At 44.5% G+C, this 21,844-nt stretch overlaps 1 protein-coding gene across 3 annotated transcripts; it reads left to right on the plus strand.

Moving 5' to 3' along the window:
- Positions 1 to 246: 246 nt before the first annotated feature.
- Positions 247 to 20,234, plus strand: LOC147638797 (F-box protein At5g39250-like). Of its 3 annotated transcripts, XM_086784497.1 has the most exons (3): positions 247 to 1,244; positions 1,421 to 1,589; positions 19,977 to 20,234. In XM_086784497.1, exon 1 carries the CDS (start codon positions 370 to 372, stop codon positions 1,183 to 1,185), a length of 816 nt encoding a protein of 271 aa, XP_086640623.1. In that variant the 5' UTR covers positions 247 to 369; the 3' UTR covers positions 1,186 to 1,244; positions 1,421 to 1,589; positions 19,977 to 20,234. The 3 variants fall into 3 exon arrangements, with proteins under 3 accessions (XP_086640623.1, XP_086640606.1, XP_086640614.1); XM_086784480.1 differs by having other exon boundaries at positions 247 to 1,589; XM_086784488.1 differs by having other exon boundaries at positions 247 to 1,589; positions 19,987 to 20,234.
- The last annotated feature ends 1,610 nt before the right edge of the window (positions 20,235 to 21,844 follow it).

Below are 21,844 nucleotides of genomic sequence, written 5' to 3' on the forward strand. Positions count from 1 at the left end.
AAAGGATGGAACCCTAAACCTAACATGTCCACCCCTCCGTTTCACACTATGATGCCCAATCTTGGGGTGCCCACCCACCACTTACACCTACACCAACCAAATAAAAGGTTATTTTTTCTTTTAAAATAAAATTGAAGGCACTAATTTCCTTAATGAAACCCCAGAATGAACTGAATGAACGCTTAGTCGTGGCCTTCGGGAGGCCAAAAAAATGCCTAAGGTCATGTCTATGCCTTGAAGTCTTGGGAGGGCCTAGGAAAGGTAGGGGCGTGTGTATTATTATCCACAGCAAGGGATACTTTTTCCATTTTCGCACGGCTCTCTCCTCCGGTTCTTGAAGCAGAAGATCACCATTGCCATTGCCGTGCCATGGCGGACAACAGCAGCTGCTCCAGCGAGGTCCTGAAGGCAGTTTTCCCTTTTCTCAACGGCCAAGAGCTTGCCTTCTGTATGTGCGTGTGCAGGCAGTGGAGAGAGGTAGCCAAAGAGGACTATCTATGGAAGCTGGTGTGCGCCAGGCGGTGGCCATCCACAGCTCGAAGCTCGCCATCGCCATCGCCATCGCCATCGCCATCGCCATCATCATCTTTATCATCATCATCTCCGATCGGTTCATCGCGGGGATACTACCAGCTCTTTTCCAGCCTCAGCAGGCACACTAGACCCTTCCCTTCTCCCAAACTTTCCTTCGAAGCACTTGAGTTTTATGTGGACATATGGATCGATTCTGTGGCTGTGTACTCTGATGTTATTCCGGGCACCATCGCCCTCTCAGGCATCCTTAACCCTCCCGCAAACATATGCGCAATTATGCGAGAGCATCTGCAAAGCCCTTCCTCCAAAATGGTCATCACTGTCAATCCTCGCTTCCAGGTCTCCTTTACAGGAACCATCAGAGTCTCTCTGCTTGTGAGGAGAAGGGACAGGGACCAAGTGGCCTGTGTCATTGACAGGACGGGCTTTGACTATGTGGATGGCCCCGGCTACAAGGCCCATACATATGACTACCTCCAGTTCTCCTCCCAGCACCCTTTCGTGCCAGAGATTAGGGCATGGCTTGCCCTCCTTCTTGTTGATGCTCAGGATGGACAGCGGGAGGCTTTTGGCATAGAAATCGACTTTGGGGATGTTGCGGATTCTGATACACAGATTCTGGTACTGCTGGATATGCTGGATTGGAAGTGAACCGCCCTGTGATCCAAGGCAGGAAGGCGTTGTCACCTTCCATAAAGCATGATTTCATGGTGAGCTAAAGCAACATCGAAAATTAAGGATTGATGACATTAAATGCCACAAAACTTTACACCAACATGCTCTTGATTGGTACTGAACAAGCACGGTCTTTCAAGTGTGCATGTGTCCATTGGTTTGGGATGACCAAAACTGCAAAGTGCCTGAATTGTGGTGCACATTATGACAGGTTCTGCACATGCCACTGTACATGTTCTAATTGATGTCAAAAGAGACAAGCATAGGCCCTGGAATTCGAAAAAGTTGACTGGAGCATGGGGCCTGACCAGAGAGCACCCTTAGCTTCACATGAAGTTACCAAGCTTCTTTTGTTCATGTAAATCAATCAAGCATTGCAGGTACATGTATTATTATGATCTTAATAGAAAGGTTCCTGTTTCAAGTCACAAGTTGTTCTGGTGCACATCTTAATATAATTGATTTTTGGGCAAGTTTTAGCTTGCTGGCATTTGACAGCTAGTATTACTTTGGTACACACAAGAAAATGCTATGAAATTCACATGAGACAGCCCAAACGATACTCAGTTACCAAAGCACCTGGTGTGGCTGACATAAGCAGGACAATGTAGTGTATTGGACATTAATGCACAACATCCTAGCCAGTTGGCAGAGGTGACATACTGAAATATCTAATCTATGGTCCGTAAGTATATCATGCCTTCCAAAGTGCCATGAGTAAATGCATGAGAGAGAGAGAGAGAGAGAGAGAGAGAGAGAGAGAGAGAGACATTACAGTAACACAATAATATAGTATCAATCTACTCTAATCTTGTGTCGATTCTGAGAACTCAAGCCCAATTATACATCATGAAAAGTCAATTGACTGTGTGGACGCTACAAGAGATCAATGCTTAGATAGAAGCAGCCAAAGTCAGCGAAAGAAGCTGCTATTCTCAAATGCTGGATGTCTTCTGCCAATTCTTGCTTTCAAATGCACGCACTGGCCCCCTCTGGGTGCTTGATTGCTGAAGGAGGCGGCTTGATTTATTGATGACTGAGAATGAGGGAGGGAGAAGGCCTATTAATAGGGGGCATCAGGGTCCCTTTCAGAGGGTCTGCCTGTTCAACTGTTGCATGACGTTGTGCGGGCTGCTTGTCTGGCTGCCTGTTTACCGCGTTTGGACCAGCTGTCAGTGCCTCAGTATAGGTGTAGCTGTTCTCAATTGCAGAACCACCTGATAAGCTTTCAACAGTGGAGAGACTCATCTGTGAACTGGTCTTCACGAAATCAAATTACCTGTTAAGTTTGATAACCTTCAAATTTGAGGAGACACTGGAGTATCTTTTGGCTAGGGCCTCTTGTATTGATGAAGAACCGCCAGCTCTGGTACTAGAACCTCCCATCGTCCACTGGCTTTGGTTAATCTTTTTTCTGCGTTGTGTCTGTCACGTTACGCTTACACCCTAATTAGGTGCCACATGGACATCCCAAATGTTGGCTGTCTTCTAGTGATTCATGCCTTTGAATACACGTGTAGGCCCTCTTTGGCTGCCAAACTGCTGAAGAAGGCTTGATTGATTGACGATTGAATGAGGAGGCAAGGGGTTTATTTATAGCACACTCTAGAGTTCCCTCTGAGAAGAATGCGGAGAGAGGGTGAGCTTTGAGATCCTTGCAAGAAAACTTCTTCACACACGAGTAAACTAGCACACAAGAAAGAGATGGATGGTTGAATTTTCTTTCTTTTTCTTCGCATCTCTACAACCATAACATAAAGATAAGAGTACATACTATAATGGAATAGTTTCAACTACTAAAACATACAAGGTCCATATTGTGAACCTGACTATATGACCTAGCGTTATAACTATGCCATAACTCTAATCAACCAAAGTGGGTGTTATCTAATGTGTAAACCATTGGTGGTATATTAACCATAATCTCACCAACCATACTAGTGGCATAAATGTGGAGGTGTTATCATGGCATGTCATCCACATTCGCACTAGTTAAGCTCTCGATATCTTAACTCTCTTCCTCGAGCTCAACTCCAAATCTTGCACTCCAAGTAAGCTTCTAAATGTGCGAAGCTTCTTTATGTTCAATGTCTTTGTGAAGATGCTAGCCACCCTATCGTCTGTGTTGACATAAACCAAATTTACATCACTTGCTAGAATCTTCTCCCTCACAAAATGATAATACACCTCAATGTGCTTCATCCTAGCAAGATACAATGGTTTACGACCAATTGTTTATTACTCAATGTTGTCACAATAAATGACAATTGTCCTATCCATGGGCACACCCATATGTGCAAGTAGCTTTTGCAACCAAGCTACTTTACGTCTCATAGTAGCATCCTTGTACTTAGCCTCTATACTTAACAAAGCAACCATCAGCTATTTCTTACTGTTCCAACTAACAGTAGCACTCTCAAAAGAGAACATAAAGCCGCCAATAGATCTCTTGTTTGAGAAACTGCCAACCCAATTTGCATGTGTACTCATGTACCTGTACTTGTATCCTAGTCTCATAGAGAAGTCCATAATGTAGTGTAGACTTTATGTACCTGAGTATCCTCCTAGCCACATCTAAATGTAGCTTCCTCAAGGCGTGTATAAACTAACTCACAAATTTAATTGAATAGCTTAAATTTGGCTTGGTGCCAGTTATGTAAATCTAATCATCTCCTATCCTCCAAGAGATCACCTATATTTGCAAACAACTTCGTATTTGTTGCAGGTGGCAATTCTCGTAGCTACTCTCGGGTTATCGCATGACTAGATGTTGTGGTGGATTATCCCATATGCAAGAGTATGGGAACTTGGGAAGTCAAAGAGCCATATATAGGGTGTGGTGACACCTTGTCATAGATATTTGCTCCGGCCGGGTTTTTGGGGGGGAGCAATGGCTAGGAGGCCGTATATGACCTATGTTACCAATACAATTGTAGTATATCAAATAAGGATTGAGAGTATATCAAGGAGCCATAAGGCTTGCAAAAAGAAACATAAAAGAAAACATACAATAACATCAATCATTCATCCACATTTGAAGGTGAGAGTATCGATTTAGGAGTGTGAAACTCCTGAATGATGGCCTTGCTATTTCGAAGGATTGCTCATTTCCTTGCTTGGTGTGTCCCTTACATCTTCTCTAGCTTTGCAGCTATGCTTGTGTCAAGTCTTTTGTTAGCCATGAACAGTATCATATATAGCATGCAATACATTGATTGCCTTAATGCGCAACAAAGCCTTCTTTATACCTGTGAGTCTGTGCAATTCCAATTAGAGAGAGAATAGAAGAGAGAAAGAAAGCAGATAAGAGCCGACATAGTATTGGGTCCTAATTTACCCACTAAAGCCCCCACCCCCCCCTCCCCAGTATTTGCTTATATTTCTTTGGAGAACTTATAATGAAAATTAATGATGACTGAGGACTGCCAAACACAAGAATGACGTAGACCGAACGCAGGCTGATTCTGATGCGGTCCAATTTCATTGAATTGCTCTTCAATGACTCCTATGTAATCCCAAAACCGAGGGATGCACATACACTCGCTGAATGCTGAAGATGCTCTTCGTGGAGGACTTGGGGATGATGCTGGAACTGTGTGGGATTGCTGTGATCTGATTTGGGAACGGATGAATAATGCTGAATATAGAGCGCTGCTTTTATATGCTCTAGGATGCTGGTTGGTTCAGTCCAGGTGCTGTCGGCCAGGAGCAATTGGACAAAAATATACCAAATAAGCGTTCATATTGTGGACGATTGGACTATAGCCACGACTTACTGTTGTTTGGATTAGCTGTATGCTGGCCAACTCCAGACTGCTGGCAGGCTGGCAAATATTCAGATTTCCTTCTCTTTAATACTGCTCTTATGCCTGATGTGTCCCAGTGCTAGCCATCCAATTGGGCACTGTCCTACCTAGTACTTGGAACCCTAAGCTGGCTGTCAACAACTGTCTATCTACCTGCCGACAGGGTTCCATACCCCCCCAGATGAGGTGGATGTTGATGATGATGAGATGATGCTGATCCTAAGCCGTAGATCATGCTGATGAAGACGATGATGTAATACTGTTGCTGATGTTTTTGATGCTACTAATGATGACACTATATGCTGTCCTAACTGTTGCACTAATCAGGGATTAAGACAGTTCATGCTGAAGATTAACCATGGCACGGGCGTGCACATGACATTCCGTTCTGCTGAACTTGATGACGGGGTGGACACCATGTCATCCTTCCTCCCTGACTTCTACTGACTTTGAACTACTAATGACTTTGACTTTATTGATTGACATTTTTTTGTCTGGACACCTTCACTGCTGATCTCCACTTCCAAGTCTTGATGAAGAATTGAGCATCTATTCATTGTTGTCCCCATGGCTGCTTTCCCTTAGCCTTGACATTATTCATGCCTGTTACTAGGCCTTTGGAAATGATATGAGAGCTTAATGAGATAGTGGGTATACGTACCTATTCTTAGGGAATGCTTCCTTTGGCTTCGCCTAGTGCAGACCACTCCATTTGCTACCCTGTTGCATCCTTTCTGCTAGAATTGTGTACCTTCCTCGGGACAATGCTTGCTCTGATACCAATGTTGCATGTGCGGAATAGCTGGGAAAGCTGTTGCTCCAGTTCGCTCTCCAGTGCCTTAGAAAGCCGATAGGGGAACTTACTGGGTGGTTCTGTCCCGGGGACCAATTCAATGCAATGATCCTCAGGACGACTGGGTGGGACCTACGGTGGAAGATCATCCTTTGGCATGATGTCTTGAAACTGTGCTAGGAGACCATCCAACTTTACCTTTAATGGGGTTATTGATTGAACAACAGACTGCTAGCCATAGACATATATCAATGCACACTCGGCTCCTTTTTTGATAGCTCGTTGGGCTTGGATGTGTGAGATTAGGGGAATACCTAGAATGCTCCTATTCTTGCGAATTAGGACAGGCTTAGGAAGTTAGGAACCGCAATGACCGGCCAAGAGCCTATAAAAGGGTGGCCAAGGTAGTCATTAGTCATATAGAGTCTCGTGTGACTTTGTGAGAGCTCTATGGTCAGGATCCTGGATCTAGTGCAGACGTGTACTTGCTTCATATGCAGTTGAGGCCGGCAGCAGTCTGGAGGCCCGCGAGGGTAGCTTCGTGGCGGTATGGGACGTCACGAGGTAGAGATTGGTCGGTACGTCCATCTAGTTAGCTCAGCTCGTGGCTCGGCGGGGACAGCCAAGTCTTATGGACTTGCTCACGGCTGTCGAGGTTGGGAAGTGAGTCAGGCCTGCACCCCCGTCATGTATGTTTCGTTTGTTTGCAGGTTTCGAGTCTAGTACCCGGGCGTTCCACGAGGTGATCCTATGGGGATTTGACAGTGGTATCAGAGCAAGCCTCGTGAACAAGCAAGTCGGTAGGTAGAGAAAAAGGGATCGAAGAAAAGGTATGAGTTCGAGAAGCTTGCTGTTTTTTCTGTGCATACTGCTGTTTTTTAGATTAAGTATGTTGCTTTTTCATCGTAGGAGCCTGTGATGATGGAGGTTTTGGTCTTGTTAAGGGTTGGTTTGCTTAGCAAGAAGAAGGGCTGTGTTTTTGCAACTGTTGAACAGTTTGAAGAGAGAAAAATGAAAAAGCCAGTCGGCTGGATGCAAGAGAGAGAGAGAGAGAGAGAGAGGGAGAGAGAAGTAGCACTTGTATGGTTATTGCGCAGCTTTGTGTGTGAAGAATCTCATCACACGTAAGAGAGAAAAAAGAAAAAGCCAGTCGGCTGGATGCAAGAGAGAGAAGTAGCACTTGTATGGTTATTGCGCAACTTTATGTGTGAAGAATCTCATCACACGTAGCTACACGCAGGCCGGCTGTTTGCGGGTATCTGTACGCAGGCAGGCGACTGCTTTTGCACAGTCAAGTGGAGCGCAGGCCGGTTAGATACGCAGGCAGCACAACCGGTCATCTGTACGCTCAGGCGGGCCAGGTACGTGTGCAGGCGCAGGCAAGCGCTAGTGCGCAGGCGGCAACTTCAGTCGCACCTTCACAGTCGGACCCGTACACAGGCTGGTTGTAGGCAGCGCTGGCAAGCGGGCGCAAGGTGGCATGAAGGTGCTGCAGAAAAACGCGAAAGCAGGTTGCCGGGTGGAGATATTTTTAGCTTTTGTTTTTAAAAAAAATATCCACCACGTTGTTTTCGGCGTTTCAATCTACACCAAAGGTTTTTTAAAAACCCACACTTTGGTAAAAAGGGTTTAAAAAAAACCCATGTATTGCTTTATAAGTGTTTTTTTTAAAGAAAACCAATATATATATATATATATATATATATATATATATATATATATATATATAATTTTTTGAAAAAAAAAACACAAAAGCAAAAGCTACAGTTAGCTTTTGGGGAAGCCTATAAATTCCCCTTAAGCGGACTTCTTGCCACACATCTCTCAAGTTCTCAAGCTCTCGAGTTCTCTAGCACTCTTATTTGTGCCAGATCAATTTTTTCTCTCACCTTGCCCTTTTCAAGATACGAAGATGGATCCCACAACTCTTTTGGGGTTCTTCGTAGCCGGTTTACCCGACTCATACCGTTTATAGGTTAAAAACAACAAATGCAAAACTTTGGACGAAGCCGAATTCATTCCACTCATATCTATGATGATACAATGGTCTCTTCCAAGTCTAAACCCATTACCGAGCATGGGAACAAGCACAAAAGGAAGTTCTCCGCACCAATGGCTAGCATGACTAAAGGAAAGTCTTCGGACCAACCTTCGAAGAATTCAACCTCGACACCAGCGAAGAAGAAACGTCTCCTTAAGGCTTTGAAGCTCAAGAAAGAGGAGGTTGCTTCATCTGCGAAGAAAAAGGACACATGCGTAACGAGTGCCCGAAGCAAAAGGGTGCAAAGACCAACGCAGGACCCAAGCCAAAGTTAGCTAACCAGTTGTCTTTGACAGGTACGTCAGTTACTGTACTTTCTCGCCTTAGTACATGTTCTGATTGTCTGTTCAACTCTAAAGTTTTTGGCTTGCATGATCTTCTCCGAGTTTATGGAGAAGTGAATGGCCATAGAATCCACATTCTTCTAGACCCTGGCAGCTCACACAACTTTGTTAATTACAAACTTGTGCAGAAATTGGGTCTTGACACAACACCCAGCGATCATACCCATGAGGTACGCCTACTTGCGGGTCGGCAAGTATGGGATCGAAAAGTGGAGATGCTACCGATCCAGATTCAGGACTACAAAGATACTCTGGAATGCTATATTATGCATCTAGAACATGTAGACTTGCTGTTAGGGATTGAGTGGTTTAAGACTCTTCAAGTTCAGATAGATTGGTCTAGTCATATTTTTTCTTTTGAACATAAGAACACCCAGTATAGTATCTTAGGTGATTGTATATATCCCTCTCAGGGACCTCTTGTAAATACAGTTGATTTTGGTAATATAATGGATTCTTCTTTGTATACTGCTTTCCATTGTGTATTGATTCCACTTTCTTCATTTCTCATACCTTCTATGGATGTCAATGAATTAAGTGTATTTGAAAGCAAAGAATTACAGAGGATACTTGATTCGTTTCAAGATGTATTTTCTAAAGAACTGATTGGGCTTACCACTTGAAAGGGCAGTAGATCATCGTATTGACCTGATCCCTGGTGCTCGCCCTGTTAGTATTCCACCTTACAGGATGAGGCAAGCTGAGGAAGATGAGTTGGCTAAACAACTCGAAGATTATTTGAGGATGGGCTAGATCCGTCCAAGTAAATCACCTTGGGGTGCTCGTGTTGCTTAGGAGAAAGAAGGACAACACCTAGAGAATGTGTATAGATTACAAGAGATTGAACAAGCTGACAATTAAGAACCGTTATCCTCTCTCTAGATCAGATGACCTGATTGACCGGTTAGCAGGAGCGAAATATTTCACGAAGATAGATTTACGTACTGATACGTATTCATGAAAGGCATGTCGAAAGAACCGCCTTTCGGACTAGGTATGGCCATTACAAGTTTCTCATATTACCTTTTGGGTTAACTAATGCTTCAGCCACTTTCTAGCAAATAATGAACGATCTTTTTCGTGAACATTTGGGAAAATTTGTGGTTGTGTTCTTGGATGATATTTTGATATATAGTCGTACTCTTGAGGATCACGTTAGACACCTCACGATTGTCTTAACTATTTTAAGACAGAATTGACTATATGCTAAATTAAGTAAATGTGAGTTTTTCATGACAGACATCATTTACTTGGGACACAAGATCACTAGAGATGGATTGAGCATTGACTATGACCGAGTTCAGAAGGTTTTGGACTGGCCTATACCGCGAACAGTGAAACAACTTCGTTCTTTTCTCGATTTTGTTGTTTTTCTTCGGAAATCTGTGCGGGAGTACTCTTAGCTCACACTACCAATGACCGACTTGTGGAAAGGTCGTGGACGTAAGTCAAATCAGCCTATCGCTTGGAATAACGATTTGGATATGGCCTTCAGACTTTTGAAAAATAAAGTCAAGGAAGCACCTATCTTAGCGTTACCTGATCCTAGTCGGTCTTATGTTCTTGAAACTGATGCCAATGACTATGCCATTGGGGCTGCTCTGTTTCAAGATGGTAGACTTGTTGCTTTTGAAAGTAAAAAGCTAGACGACACTCAATCTCGTTGGCCAATCCTTGAGAAGGAACTTTATGCTGTGATTCACGCTCTCAAGGTTTGGCGACATTATTTATATGGCTCTAAGTTTGTGGTATTGACTGATCATCTATCATCAGTCAATCAAGTATGTGTGTGATGCGGATGATTTGAGAGGAAGGAAAGCTCAATGGGTTGAATTAATGCAAGATTTTGATTTTGAGATTCGTTATAGAAAAGGGTCCTTGAATAGTGTTGCAGATGCGCTTAGTCGAATTAGAAAGGTGAATACTTTGTCGTTCACTGAGATTTTTACTGACTTATTTCAGTCATTGAGAGGGCTTTGTTGGACTGATAGTTATTTTGGTCCATTTTGGCAGAAGATCTAGGACGGGAGCTCATTGATTGACCAAGACTCGATGACTGAGCAGCCTACAATTCAAGCTGTAGGGCCAGTGGATGATTCAGAATGGTTTACTATTCCGTAATGACAAAATTTGTGTACCACAGATCCCGGAGACTAGGTCCAAGATTCTTAAGGAGTGTCACGACGCCCCTTCTGTTGGACACCCTGGGGTACACAGGACATTATCGTTAGTGAAACACACTTTTTGTTGGCCAAAGATGAAAGGGTATGTATCAAGTTTGTCAAGCAAATAAAGCTGAACACTTTAGACAGACTGGGTTGTTGCATCCTTTGCAAATCCCAGGTAATAAATGTGGATTTTATTACCGGATTGCCAAGAACACATCAAGGCCACGATTCTATTTGGGTTGTGGTAGATCGCTTGACAAAAATGGCTAGATTTTTACCAACCCTGAAGACCATTACAACTACGCAATTAGCAAGGCAGTTTATCGAGCAATTGTTTAGACTGTACGGGTTACTGCAAGACATAGTCAGTGATAGGGACTCAAGTTTACGAGTGATTTTTGGAAACTTGTTTTTGAGAAGTTGGAAACAAGTTTGAATTTGAGTTCCTCAGATCATCCTCAATCTGATGGCTAGACTGAAAGAGTGAATCAGATTTTGGAGGATATGCTTCGAGTATGTGTGTCCAAAAGACAGAGTTTATGGGAGGATTATCTTCCTATGTTAGAATTTACATATAACAGTACTAAGCATACGAGTACAAGTTTTAGTCCTTTCATGCTTATGTATGGTTTTCAACCTAGATCACCTGTTACAGTGGGATTCTCAGGACTTCAGCATGATGCAGCACGTAATTTTTTGTAAGATATGCAAGAAATGTTACAAGTTGCGAAGGAATCTATTAGAAGTGCTCAAGACCGAGACAGATTTTATTCTAATAGACATCGTTCACCTAGATAGTTCTTTGAAGGAACGATGGTGTATTTGCGACTTCCGAAAGATTCCGAAATTTTACGGACAGGTCGATCTCCGAAATTATTCCCTGGATACTGTGGACCATTTCGTATTACATGACGGATTGGTTCCGTTGGATATGAATTGGATTTGCCTTCTCATGTGAAAGTTTATCCTGTATTTTATGTGAGTAGACTTAAGGAAGTACTGGGTGTAACAGACCAGTAAATTACTCCTCAAGAAATCATAGATGTCGAGGACGTGACATTTGTTCCACACGAACTTGAAAAGATTCTTGTACTTCGTGAAAGAAGATTGTGTAATACACTTATCTCACAGAATACAAGATCAAGTGGACGGATCATGTTGAGGAGGACGCTACATGGGAGACATTGACTACTCTTCAGAGAGATTACCCTGGCTTTTTAGTGAGCTTAGGAGTGAGCTCTTAGAGGAAGGGGAGTATGTCATGTGCACAGTGTGTATCTACCGTGTGCTACACGCACACAAGACTAGCTTCGAGGTTTCGGGAAGCTTGGAGCTAGGCAGACTGATTGGCGAGCTGAGTTAGGAATAGACTAACGGGCGGGCACCCAAGTATGGACGGGCGGGCGTCCAAGTGTGGATGCCCGATGACCGGCCAAGAGCCTATAAAAGGGTGGCTAAGGTTAGTCATTAGTCGTATAGAGTTTCGCATGACTTTGTGAGAGCTCTATGGTCAGGAACCTGGATCTAGTGCAGACGTGCACCTGCTTCATGCAGCCGAGGCCGGCAGCAGTCTCGAGGCCCGCGAGGGTAGCTTCATGGCGGTATGGGACGTCACGAGGTAGAGATTGGTCGATACGTCCATCTAGTTAGCTCTCGTGGGTCGGTGGGGACAGCCAAGTCTTGTGGGCTTGCTCACGGCTGTCGAGGTTGGGAGGTGAGTCAAGCCTGCACCCTTGTCATGTATGTTTCGTTTGTTTGTAGGTTTCGAGTCTAGTACCAGGAGCGTTCCACGAGGTGATCCTATGGGGATTTGATAGGCGCAAAGTTTTTGTCCTTCTTGCCTCCTAAAGTGCTATGGGATTCTTTCTTATTATCTTTTCTATTATGAGCCCCCTTCCCCGTGAGCCCCCTTCCCCGTGGATCGTCGTAACACGCAACAAAGCCTTTGTTATACTCGTGAGTGTGTGCAATTCCACTTAGAGAGAGAATAGAAGAAAGAGAGAAAGCAGATAAGGGTTTGGATACTAACATTACGTTTATTGTACGTAATTTTGAGCCACAGTCTTATGACAGGGTTCTCAATCTTGCTCAGAATCAGGAAATGATGTTGAACGGAGGTAAGCCCAAGCAACCCTCGACTAGCTCCAAACCCCAACAACAATCATCCACAACCCAACAGTCATCATCTCAAGGCCCCTAATGAATTGTTTCGATTTATCCTCGGATATACCTAACTGCCGTGCTGATGTGATTACTTTATTAGAGTAAGTCAGCACGGGTGACCCATTTTCGGACAGCTTGTAAAACTCATCCCCAAGGTTGGTCATGTACTGTGGAGGGAGAAACCTTTTCTTTAGGTCGGACACAAAGGTGTAGTCGACACAGTATTGGGTCCCAATTTACCCACTGAAAGCCCGCCCGCCCGCCCCCGCCGCGAGCAGGAGTATTTGCTTGTATTTCTCTGGAGAACTTACAATGAAAATGAATGATGACTAAGCACTACCAAATGCAAGGACAATGAAGACCGAACACAACTATGCAATCGCAAAATTGAGGGATGCACATATGCTGGCTGAATGTTGAAGATGCTCTTCGTGGAGGACTTGGGGATGATGCTGGAACTGTTTGGGACTGCTGTGATCTGATTTGGGAATGGATGAATAATGCTGAATATAGAGTGCTGCTTTTATATGCTCTAGGATGCTGGTCGGTTTGGGTCGGCCAGGAGCAATTGGACAAAATATGCCAAATAAGCCTTCATATGCTGGCTGACTGGACTATAGCCACGACCCGCTGCTGTTTGGATTAGCTGTATGCTGGCCGACTCCAGATTGCTGGCCGGCTGGACAAATATTCAGATTTCCTTCTCTTAAATGCTGCACTGATGCGTGATGTGTCCCACTGCTAGCCATCCAATTGGGCACTGTCCTACCTAGTGCTTGGAACCGTAAGCTGGCTGCTGACAGCTAGCTGTCTATCTGAAACCGGCCTTCAGATAACTTGACGGGCGGTGAAACAAACACTTGCACACAAAACACTTCAACACCTTTGAGGACCTGGAAAAGGAAAACAAACAAGGGGAGCAAGAGTGCTCCTGCAAACAGTACACAGACACCAATTGTCCCCGTAACATACCCCCCTCTTGAAAAATAGCAAGTGTCTTCAATTGCACTCAATGGCACGGTAAGGCATCCTATGAGAAAAGACTCCCCATATGACAAAAGCAATGGCCCTCAAGTGCATCTGGGTGATGAAAAAAAATCATCCTGCACAATATGGCCACACCGTCACGTCAAAGTGTCAAACAACTCTTGCTTGTTCCTTTAGAACTTGCAGCAAAAGTCTAAAACCAAGTGGAAACACGTAACCTGTGTTAGCCAAAAACAAAACCATGCATCATTCTACATATGACACACATATGCATGACACATATATGCATTCGCAAACAATATGCTCCTCAAGATGCTCTACCTACTCCAAAATAACAGTCTTAGGGTTGCTCGCAAGCCTTACGTCCATGGGCATCCTGCAGGACCCACGATTGGTGGTACAACATGAGCATATGAAAGCACTCAATGCATCCAAACAATACATCCACTAAGTACTTTCCACATATGTCCCTCTTGATGCTTTACCCAGTATGTTTATGGCCATCCCGCAAGAGCCACACCCAGTGGTGCATCCATGAACATAATAAAGTACTTGATGTATCATACCAACATACGTGCATCACACGACACAATCCAGAGTATTACCCAATGTATTCTCAATGGTACCAGGATCCAATGGCACCAGAATACAATAATAGCTCAAAAAGTGTATGCATACATGCACAAATAGAGTTCGATCCATATATCCATGAACCAAACCAACTCTAGGACTGCTCGCAAGACTTACGCCCTTCATAGAGTCTCGAAGTGTTAGCTCTGGTTGCTGCAGACTTCGAGCTCAACCAAACGATGCCATTCCAAAGGAGATCAACTCCACAAATAGCATCATCATCTCAATATCCAATTGACCAACACCTTGGTCAAGAACAGCCAGAACCATATGACAAAGATCAATGTCCCAATCTTCCTTAGTTATACTTTAGTTCCAAAGGCAAAAACCATCCATAGTTGCAGTTATAGTTCATGGTGCGGCTGACTGTGAACCATACCCAACTTTACCATCTCATGTGACTAGTACACAATATCATAGAAGTCCCATAAGCAGATGTACTGTCAGCCTCAGTACCTTCGGGTGAATACAAAGGTGTCACCAAGCGACTCCTAGATGACAACTGAGCCTATCTGTAGTGCTACCCCTCTCTCGAGCATCAGGCAATGCACCAAACCCCAACTCTGCTGAACCAAATGAGCAGTAGCAAGAGTCAGCTCCAACTCAAAGGCATCAAGATAAAGCTGCAATACCTGAGGTGAATCTGCTAAGTCACCCTCCTCCATCCACTTCGTATCCATCGGTGAACAGTTCTTGAACTTCACACGATAGCGATGGGAAACTTTACCTTGTACCTTTCTTTCCTTGTGTGCCAGTATCTGCTCGGGAATAAGAACCTTATCAAGTCCCTCCGCTTCCGTCTGAGCCTCATTTGATACATCCACAGGCACCCAAAACCTGCTTGCACTCCACCCAAGTGGTAAGCACAAGTCCCAATGAAGCATAGTAGATCACTACTGCCAAACATAGAAAGAAGCTGCCTTCCGAACCCATGAAGCCTCCGTGAAGATACCACCGGTGACAAAGTGTCGAAAGCCACAGCCTTCAACCCATCTTTTGCACCATAACACTTCAATTGCTTCTTGTTCCTGGCCGACTACTTCCTGTCCTTGGTGTCTTTTCTCCTGAGCTTCATCTTTAGCTTTTCCTCTTCACCTCATATAGGCAAAGATACATAATCATGAAACCGGCCTTCAGATAACTTGATGGGTGGTGAAATAAACACTTGCACACAAAACACTTCAACACCTTTGAGGACCTGGACAAGGAAAACAAACAGGGAGAGCTAGAGTGCTCCTGCAAACAGTACACGGACACCAATTGGCCCCAAATTGCAGTGGCACCCCTTGTGGTATTTCTTTACTTGATTAAATTTGAGTACAAAGTATAACTTGTAGAATCCTCCACCAACAGGATCCCTTATAGTTTCACCCAGGTCTTCCAAATGAGTGCTTAGCAAGCCTTACCCCATGTATTCTTCATGAAGGGCCATTCGCAAAGCCTTAACCCTTCATCTTTGTCTTCAAAAAGCCTTCAAGCTAAGTGCTCGAGGACCTCACACACACTCAAGGCTCAAGACTCACTAGCCAGCACCTCTCATGACGCCCTCGCTCTCTTGCAAGTCTACCTTGGTTGTGTCCCATGATCCAAGTCCTACCACTTGCTAGTCAAGGCACTTTTCATAGCACCCTTGCTCTCTTCATAAGGAGATGAAACCGGCTTTCAAAACAGCTTCCATCGTGGCCTTCCCATGGAGTGTTTTCTGAACTAAACACTGTAGCACTCCAGACAAGCAGGTTTTCGTCACCATAAAGGCTCGCGCTGCAGCCCTCTGTGTGCCTGCCCATGAAGGAACTCTGCAGCCTGCCTCTTACAGAGAGAGAAAGAGAGAAAACAGACCAACCCTCATGCTGTCCAGCCTGCCTCCTGTCCTGTAGGCCAACAGCCGCCAGAAAGAGAGAGAGAAAAGCACGTGTTGCTGTCAATCCAGTCCGCCGGTTCCCAAAGAGAGATAGAGAGAGAACCTGTATGTGTGCTGCAGCCACTTCCATGAAAGAGAGAGAGAGAAGAAAGAGCGTTCAGCCCTGTGCTTTTTCCCTGCAGCCCACCAGTCGCCAAAAAGAGCACCATGTGTGTAGCTGCAACCCTGTGTGTCGCCTGTGGCAGTTCTGTATCTCCTGCAGTACTGCACTTCCTGCAGCCGCCTCTTTGTGTCCAGCCCACGTGCCTGCTTGTTGCAATAAAAGAATGCGCCTGTTCGCCTGTGTGTACTGCAGGGCAGACCGCCAGCCAAGGAGAAGCGCCACACACACACATCGACTACACCACCCTTCCCCTTAATAAGGAGGTGCCTCAGCCTGCTTTTTCTCCAAAAAGCAAAAACTAAAAGCAATAGCCAAAAAGCACATCCTTTATTATTTTAAATCATCAAAGGTTATAAAACCTTATAAACTTAAAATCCTTTTGTCCCCTTCACACTTCGGGCTGTCCACACATGGGTTTCCTTCTCAATTCCAAACGGATGCCATTCACACTGTCCACCATGTCCCCGTGCCCACCTGCATGCTGTCCAGAGAAAACATAGGGTTGTAACACTATCTGCCTGCTAACAGGGTTCCATGCCCCCCAGATGAGGTGGATGCTGATGATGATGAGATGATGCTGATCCTAAGCTGTAGATCATGCTGATGAAGTTGATGATGTAGATCCTGTTGCTGATGTTTCTGATGCAATTGATGATGACACTATTTTGTCCTAACTGCTGCACTAATCAGGGATTAAGACAGTTCATGCCAAAGATTAGCCATGGCACGGGTGTGCACGTGACAATCATATCTTTAAGAGTTTGAGATTGCCTAAGGATAGCATCCCATCTTCTTGAAGGTGATCACTAGTTGGTTGTTGTTTTCGGTCTTGAAGGTTATCACCAGTTGGTTGTTTTTACAAACCATGGTACAGATGGAGTTTACCTCCCACTTGATCATTGGTGTGGCATTGGCAACTTTGGTGAGTGTCTCCATGAAGTTGTCTTGTTGAAGGAACCACACGTGTGGCATTGGCCACTTTGGTGAGTGTCTCCATGAAGCTGTCTTGGTGAAGGAACTGTTAGAAGTCATCTCCTGTCTAGTTTTATACACCAGGGCTGAGATAGCCGAGAGGCATGTGAAGATCCCGACACTCCCCACGTTCCCGGTGGACCGTCAGTTGGATGGGAGCAACTACGGCATATGGAAGGTTATGATGGAATCTGTTCTGGAGTCTTACGACCTCGCAGATTTCGTCGTTGTTGGTGTTCCATGGCCGGAAGTAGAGGAAGGGGAGTTACCGTCCATCCGGAAGGACCGGGAGGCTCAGACATAGATGTGGGATCGTGTCAACGCCAGGGTCTGTTCGTTTATTTTCCTCAACTGCACACCACAGGTAATCAATCATGTAAGGCATATGACGCTGGCCAGAGGTATATGGCAGCATTTGGCTTCTCTTTACAACAGGGTATCGCCCATGAAGAGGATTTCCTTGGAAGTACAGATGCGGGTTCTGAGCCCTGCAAAGTCGTCGACGATGCGGGAGCATATTAACAAGCTGCAGGCTCTTCAGCAAGAAGTTCTTCAGGCTGGGAAGGAGATATCGTCAGAGGACATGGCCATAACGTTGCTGTCGCACTTGCCCTCTTCGTATTCAACATTTTACTCGTCTTTGATTACCAGTGGCAGGCTCAGTACCATCACGTGGGAGGAGCTTGTGCCCATGGTCCTAGACCAGGAGGAACGATTCACGAATCCTCCTCAGGGTGCAGGTTCGGAGGCCTTAACTGGCCAACGGTCGAAAAGCCGTAACTCGGGCAAAGGGAAGGCTTCATCGGAGAAGTCTTCTGAGAAGAAGTCCGACACTGACCGCAAGAAGCTGAAGGCAGAGAGGACCTGTAATGATTGTGGCGAGAAAGGCCACTATTGGAGGCAGTGTCCCAAGCGGAAGACCGAGAAGGGTGAAGATTCCTCAGCAGCAATCATGAAGACTCCGACTTTTGTGCACCTGGAGGTGATGGACACCGATGTTTCATTTTCTTCAGGCAGGGAGGAGATTGGAGGACTCTTCGCAACGGATACTCGGGAGTGGATTCTCGATAGTGGTGCTTCCAAGCACATGACTCCTTCCCATTCCGGTTTACAGGATCTCTGCAGGCTTTCTGGTCACATTCTTACTGGGATACGTCCACTATCCCAGTTCACAGTGAGGGCAGGATGGAAATAGTTCCCGATGGCAGAGGGGGGAAGCATTCCTCCCAGGTGTTGTATGTTCCGGCACTTGGTTTTCATCTGTTGTCAGTGCATCAGGTTTGCAAGACTGGCGTACGGGTGGAGTTTGATGAGCATTTTGTTGCTCTCCGGGACGAAGCAACAGGCCAAGTGGTTTGGGAAGGTGGAGTGGAGAATGGAGTTTACAAGCTTTCAGCACTCTCTCTCCCAGGTCCTCAGGTTTGTGATGAGTGGCAGTCTGGTAATGGCCACTTGTGTGTGGATACGCTGCAGGTGCCGGCTTTCCGGGACCAGATGGTGGATAGCTTACCAGTAGATGGCAGCAGTTGGCAGGAACTTTCCAGTACTGATGCTGGTAGTTCTTGTGTTCGTCAGTCAAAGGAAACTGAACAGGTAACTTATGCTCTGATGTCTCGTAGTGTTCGGGACAAAGAACCTCTAGTAGATGAGGATGTTCTTTCCACGGGGACCTTTCGGAAAGCCAGGCAGGTGGCAGGTGATTACTTGCAGAAGGAGGTGGTTTCTCCAGGCTTTGTGGTTTCGGATTCAGAGGGGGTGGTCGACAAGTTTCAGAAGGCCTTGCGTTGCGTATCATACCGGGATCTTCTTGTGTATATTAGAGCAGAGTTACACACCTACATCTCTCTCTTGTGCTGTATTTTTTCTGCATGCGTTTTTGCTCGTGTCCCAGATCTGGTCATCATCTCCACTGCGTATTCTGACAGGAACCACATGCCTCCAAGTCGGACATTCAAGGCTAGCTAGTCTTCTTGTTGCTTTTACTTGAGTTCACAGGCCATTTGGTTTTTGACTTTGCTCAAGATTGTTCTAGAGATCCACCAAGAGGACTTCTATTGTTTCATCGATGGTGATCGTGTCCTCTTTTCCTTTTGACAAGGATGGCTTGTGCTTGTGCTGCTTCCATGTTCTTGTTACTTTCCACCATGTTGAGGCGGTGCCCAGCCTCTTGGAAAAGCAGCTCTTTCAACTTCCAATTCTCTTGTTGTAGCTGAATTTCCTCTTGGAGGTAGGTGGCCTAGTTATTTTGGTGAGTGATGAGTGGGTTTTCTTGGTGTAGAGAGAGCGGCTGCAAATGACAGCTTCTTCGCTCAGCTCATTATGTGTGAACCTCCCTATGTTAGAAGCCTTAGGGGGCATGGTTGTTTAGCCCAGTCTGTGGAATGGAGCCTTTTGTAGAAGGCCATCAGGCAGGGGTGCTGTCAAGCTGGGGCACAGGGGGGATCACCATCGAGCAAGGGCACATCACTGCTGCTTTCAAACTGGGACTTTGGAGATGCAGAGACTATCAAGCACTGGTGCATCTCTATTGCTTTCGAGCTGAGAGAGACAGAGAGAGAGAAAGAGAGAGAGTTGCACAATGTGATGGGCTACTTGTAATCAATTGACATGTGAGAGGCTGGTTAATCCTAGATTGAACATGGTTGGTTAATCCACCTATAAGAAACTTCTTAACCAAGAAAACGGGAGAGAGAGAGAGAGAGAGAGAGAGAGAGAGAGAGAGAGAGAGAGAGAGATGCAGGGCTGCTGCGTTAAGTTCTATGTGCTGAATAAGATAGAACATGGCTTGCTAATATTTTTTGCTGCTTTCTTCCACATTTACATGGCATCCCTTTTCTAGGGGAGTCAAGATTATTGCATTGTTTGAGGCATGGCAGTGGAATTTGCGCATGGCTGTGCCCACTACTGCAATGGAGCTGGGCGGTCTCTGTGACTCCAGGGATTTGGTGTTGTCAAGCATTGGGAATAGAGGCAATGTGGAATCTGGATCAAATCGGTGGTGTGGTTGAAGCTGATGCCACGGAAGGTGCCTATTGATTTGAGTAAGATGGGCTGTACCTCAGGTTTTTAATGTAATCAAGGGTGTTTGTTAAATACATTACATTGGAGTTCTTGGGTAAGCTTTCCCGTGTCAATAGGAAACATAGCAGTTGATAACTAATTGAACAATTTTTCTGTCAAGAAACACGAGTTCGTCAATAAAGTGTAGTTTTTGGAATGATTCTATGAAGATTGTTCAAGGAGTAGATGTGCATTCAAAACCTCGGACTAATTTGATAAAAATACTTACGAGACCCAAGGCCTCTGAATTGATGATGGTGGCATATGTTGGAGGTATTTGTTTGCAAACACCTATCTTATCTTTATCATTTTCTCAGCCTTCCTTTCTCATGTTCTCATCTTTTAGCCTCTCTGATTTTAGCGACTTGTTCTCGGCCTTTCTTTTATTCTTAGCAACCATTATTAACTTGTTCTTGGCCTTTCTTTTTGTCTTAGCAACCATTACTGTGTCGCTTCCAATGCCTTATATCATCTTGCTTCAAGGTGTTGTTACTATCGACATCCAAGGGCTTGTTTTTCCATTGACAATGGAAGAAGTAGGGGATACCCATGCTGCATGTGAAGGGCATAACAAGTATTGTGTCTGATACCCATCCTGCAACAGAGTGGAGTGGCCAAAATAAAGAATAGAAATATAACAGAGCTGCAAGGGAAACACTAACTTACTACTGTGTCAAAGCATGTGCTACACTAATTTTTCCATCTAAAGTAGCTTCTTTCAAATTTATTATGTATCTTCTAATTGTTCTCCATCATCTATCACTATGGACCGTTACATTAAGAAGCTCATCTCAAAAATGAAATGAAAGCCCATTAAGAAGATTATTTGGATATCAATGGTGCAAGCAAGCACAACTCCAACAACTTCAATTGAAGTCTTAAGCCCTAGCCAAGTTTTTGATTGTGTGCAGCAACCACCTCAACAAGTGAGGAGATCTAGTTGGGTGAGACATCCTATTCGAAGATGAACTTTTATGGTTGTATATCACATCCTGCAGCTTGTATATGATGAATATATGCGCTTCAGTAGGAACTTTCGTTAAAGAAGCTTGTGAAAATGAACATTGGGAGAACTCTATGCAAGAGAAAATCAGTGCATTTCCACAAGATAAATTATGGTTAAATGCAAAAGGGTGTTTCGGATTAAAACAAACCAGATGACACAACAGAGGTACGCATTTTGGTCAGTTACAAAAGCCTTTTCTCAAAAGAATGGATTGGATTATGATGACGTTTTTGGATGGTTACAAAGTATTGTTTTTTTAACATCACATAAGGTTGGAAGTTGGATGTTAAAAATGTGTTTCTTCGTGGAGATCTATAAGAGGAAGTCTATTAGCAGAGACCGCCTTCTAGATTCTAAAATCATCAGTTTTGAAAGTATGCATATAGGTTGAAGAAGGCACTGGTCTTCAACAAGCATTGAGAGCTTGATATTATTATTAAAATCTCACTATATGGTCTTAAACAAGCATTGAGATCTTGGTATTATTACAAGCACACAAAGTATCTTAAACATATCAAAATTCTAAATCCAAATGTAGATCTTTCGATGTATGTCATGGTTCTTGTGTTGGTAACAAATGATATAAGAGAAATAGATGTAACTTAGAAACAAATGATGTAAAAATGAAAATGAAGGTCTCA

This window comes from Cibotium barometz, chromosome 4 (assembly GCF_041138505.1).
Source record: "Cibotium barometz isolate CiBa-2024 chromosome 4, ASM4113850v1, whole genome shotgun sequence".
In the NCBI taxonomy this organism is placed as follows: Eukaryota; Viridiplantae; Streptophyta; class Polypodiopsida; order Cyatheales; family Cibotiaceae; genus Cibotium; species Cibotium barometz.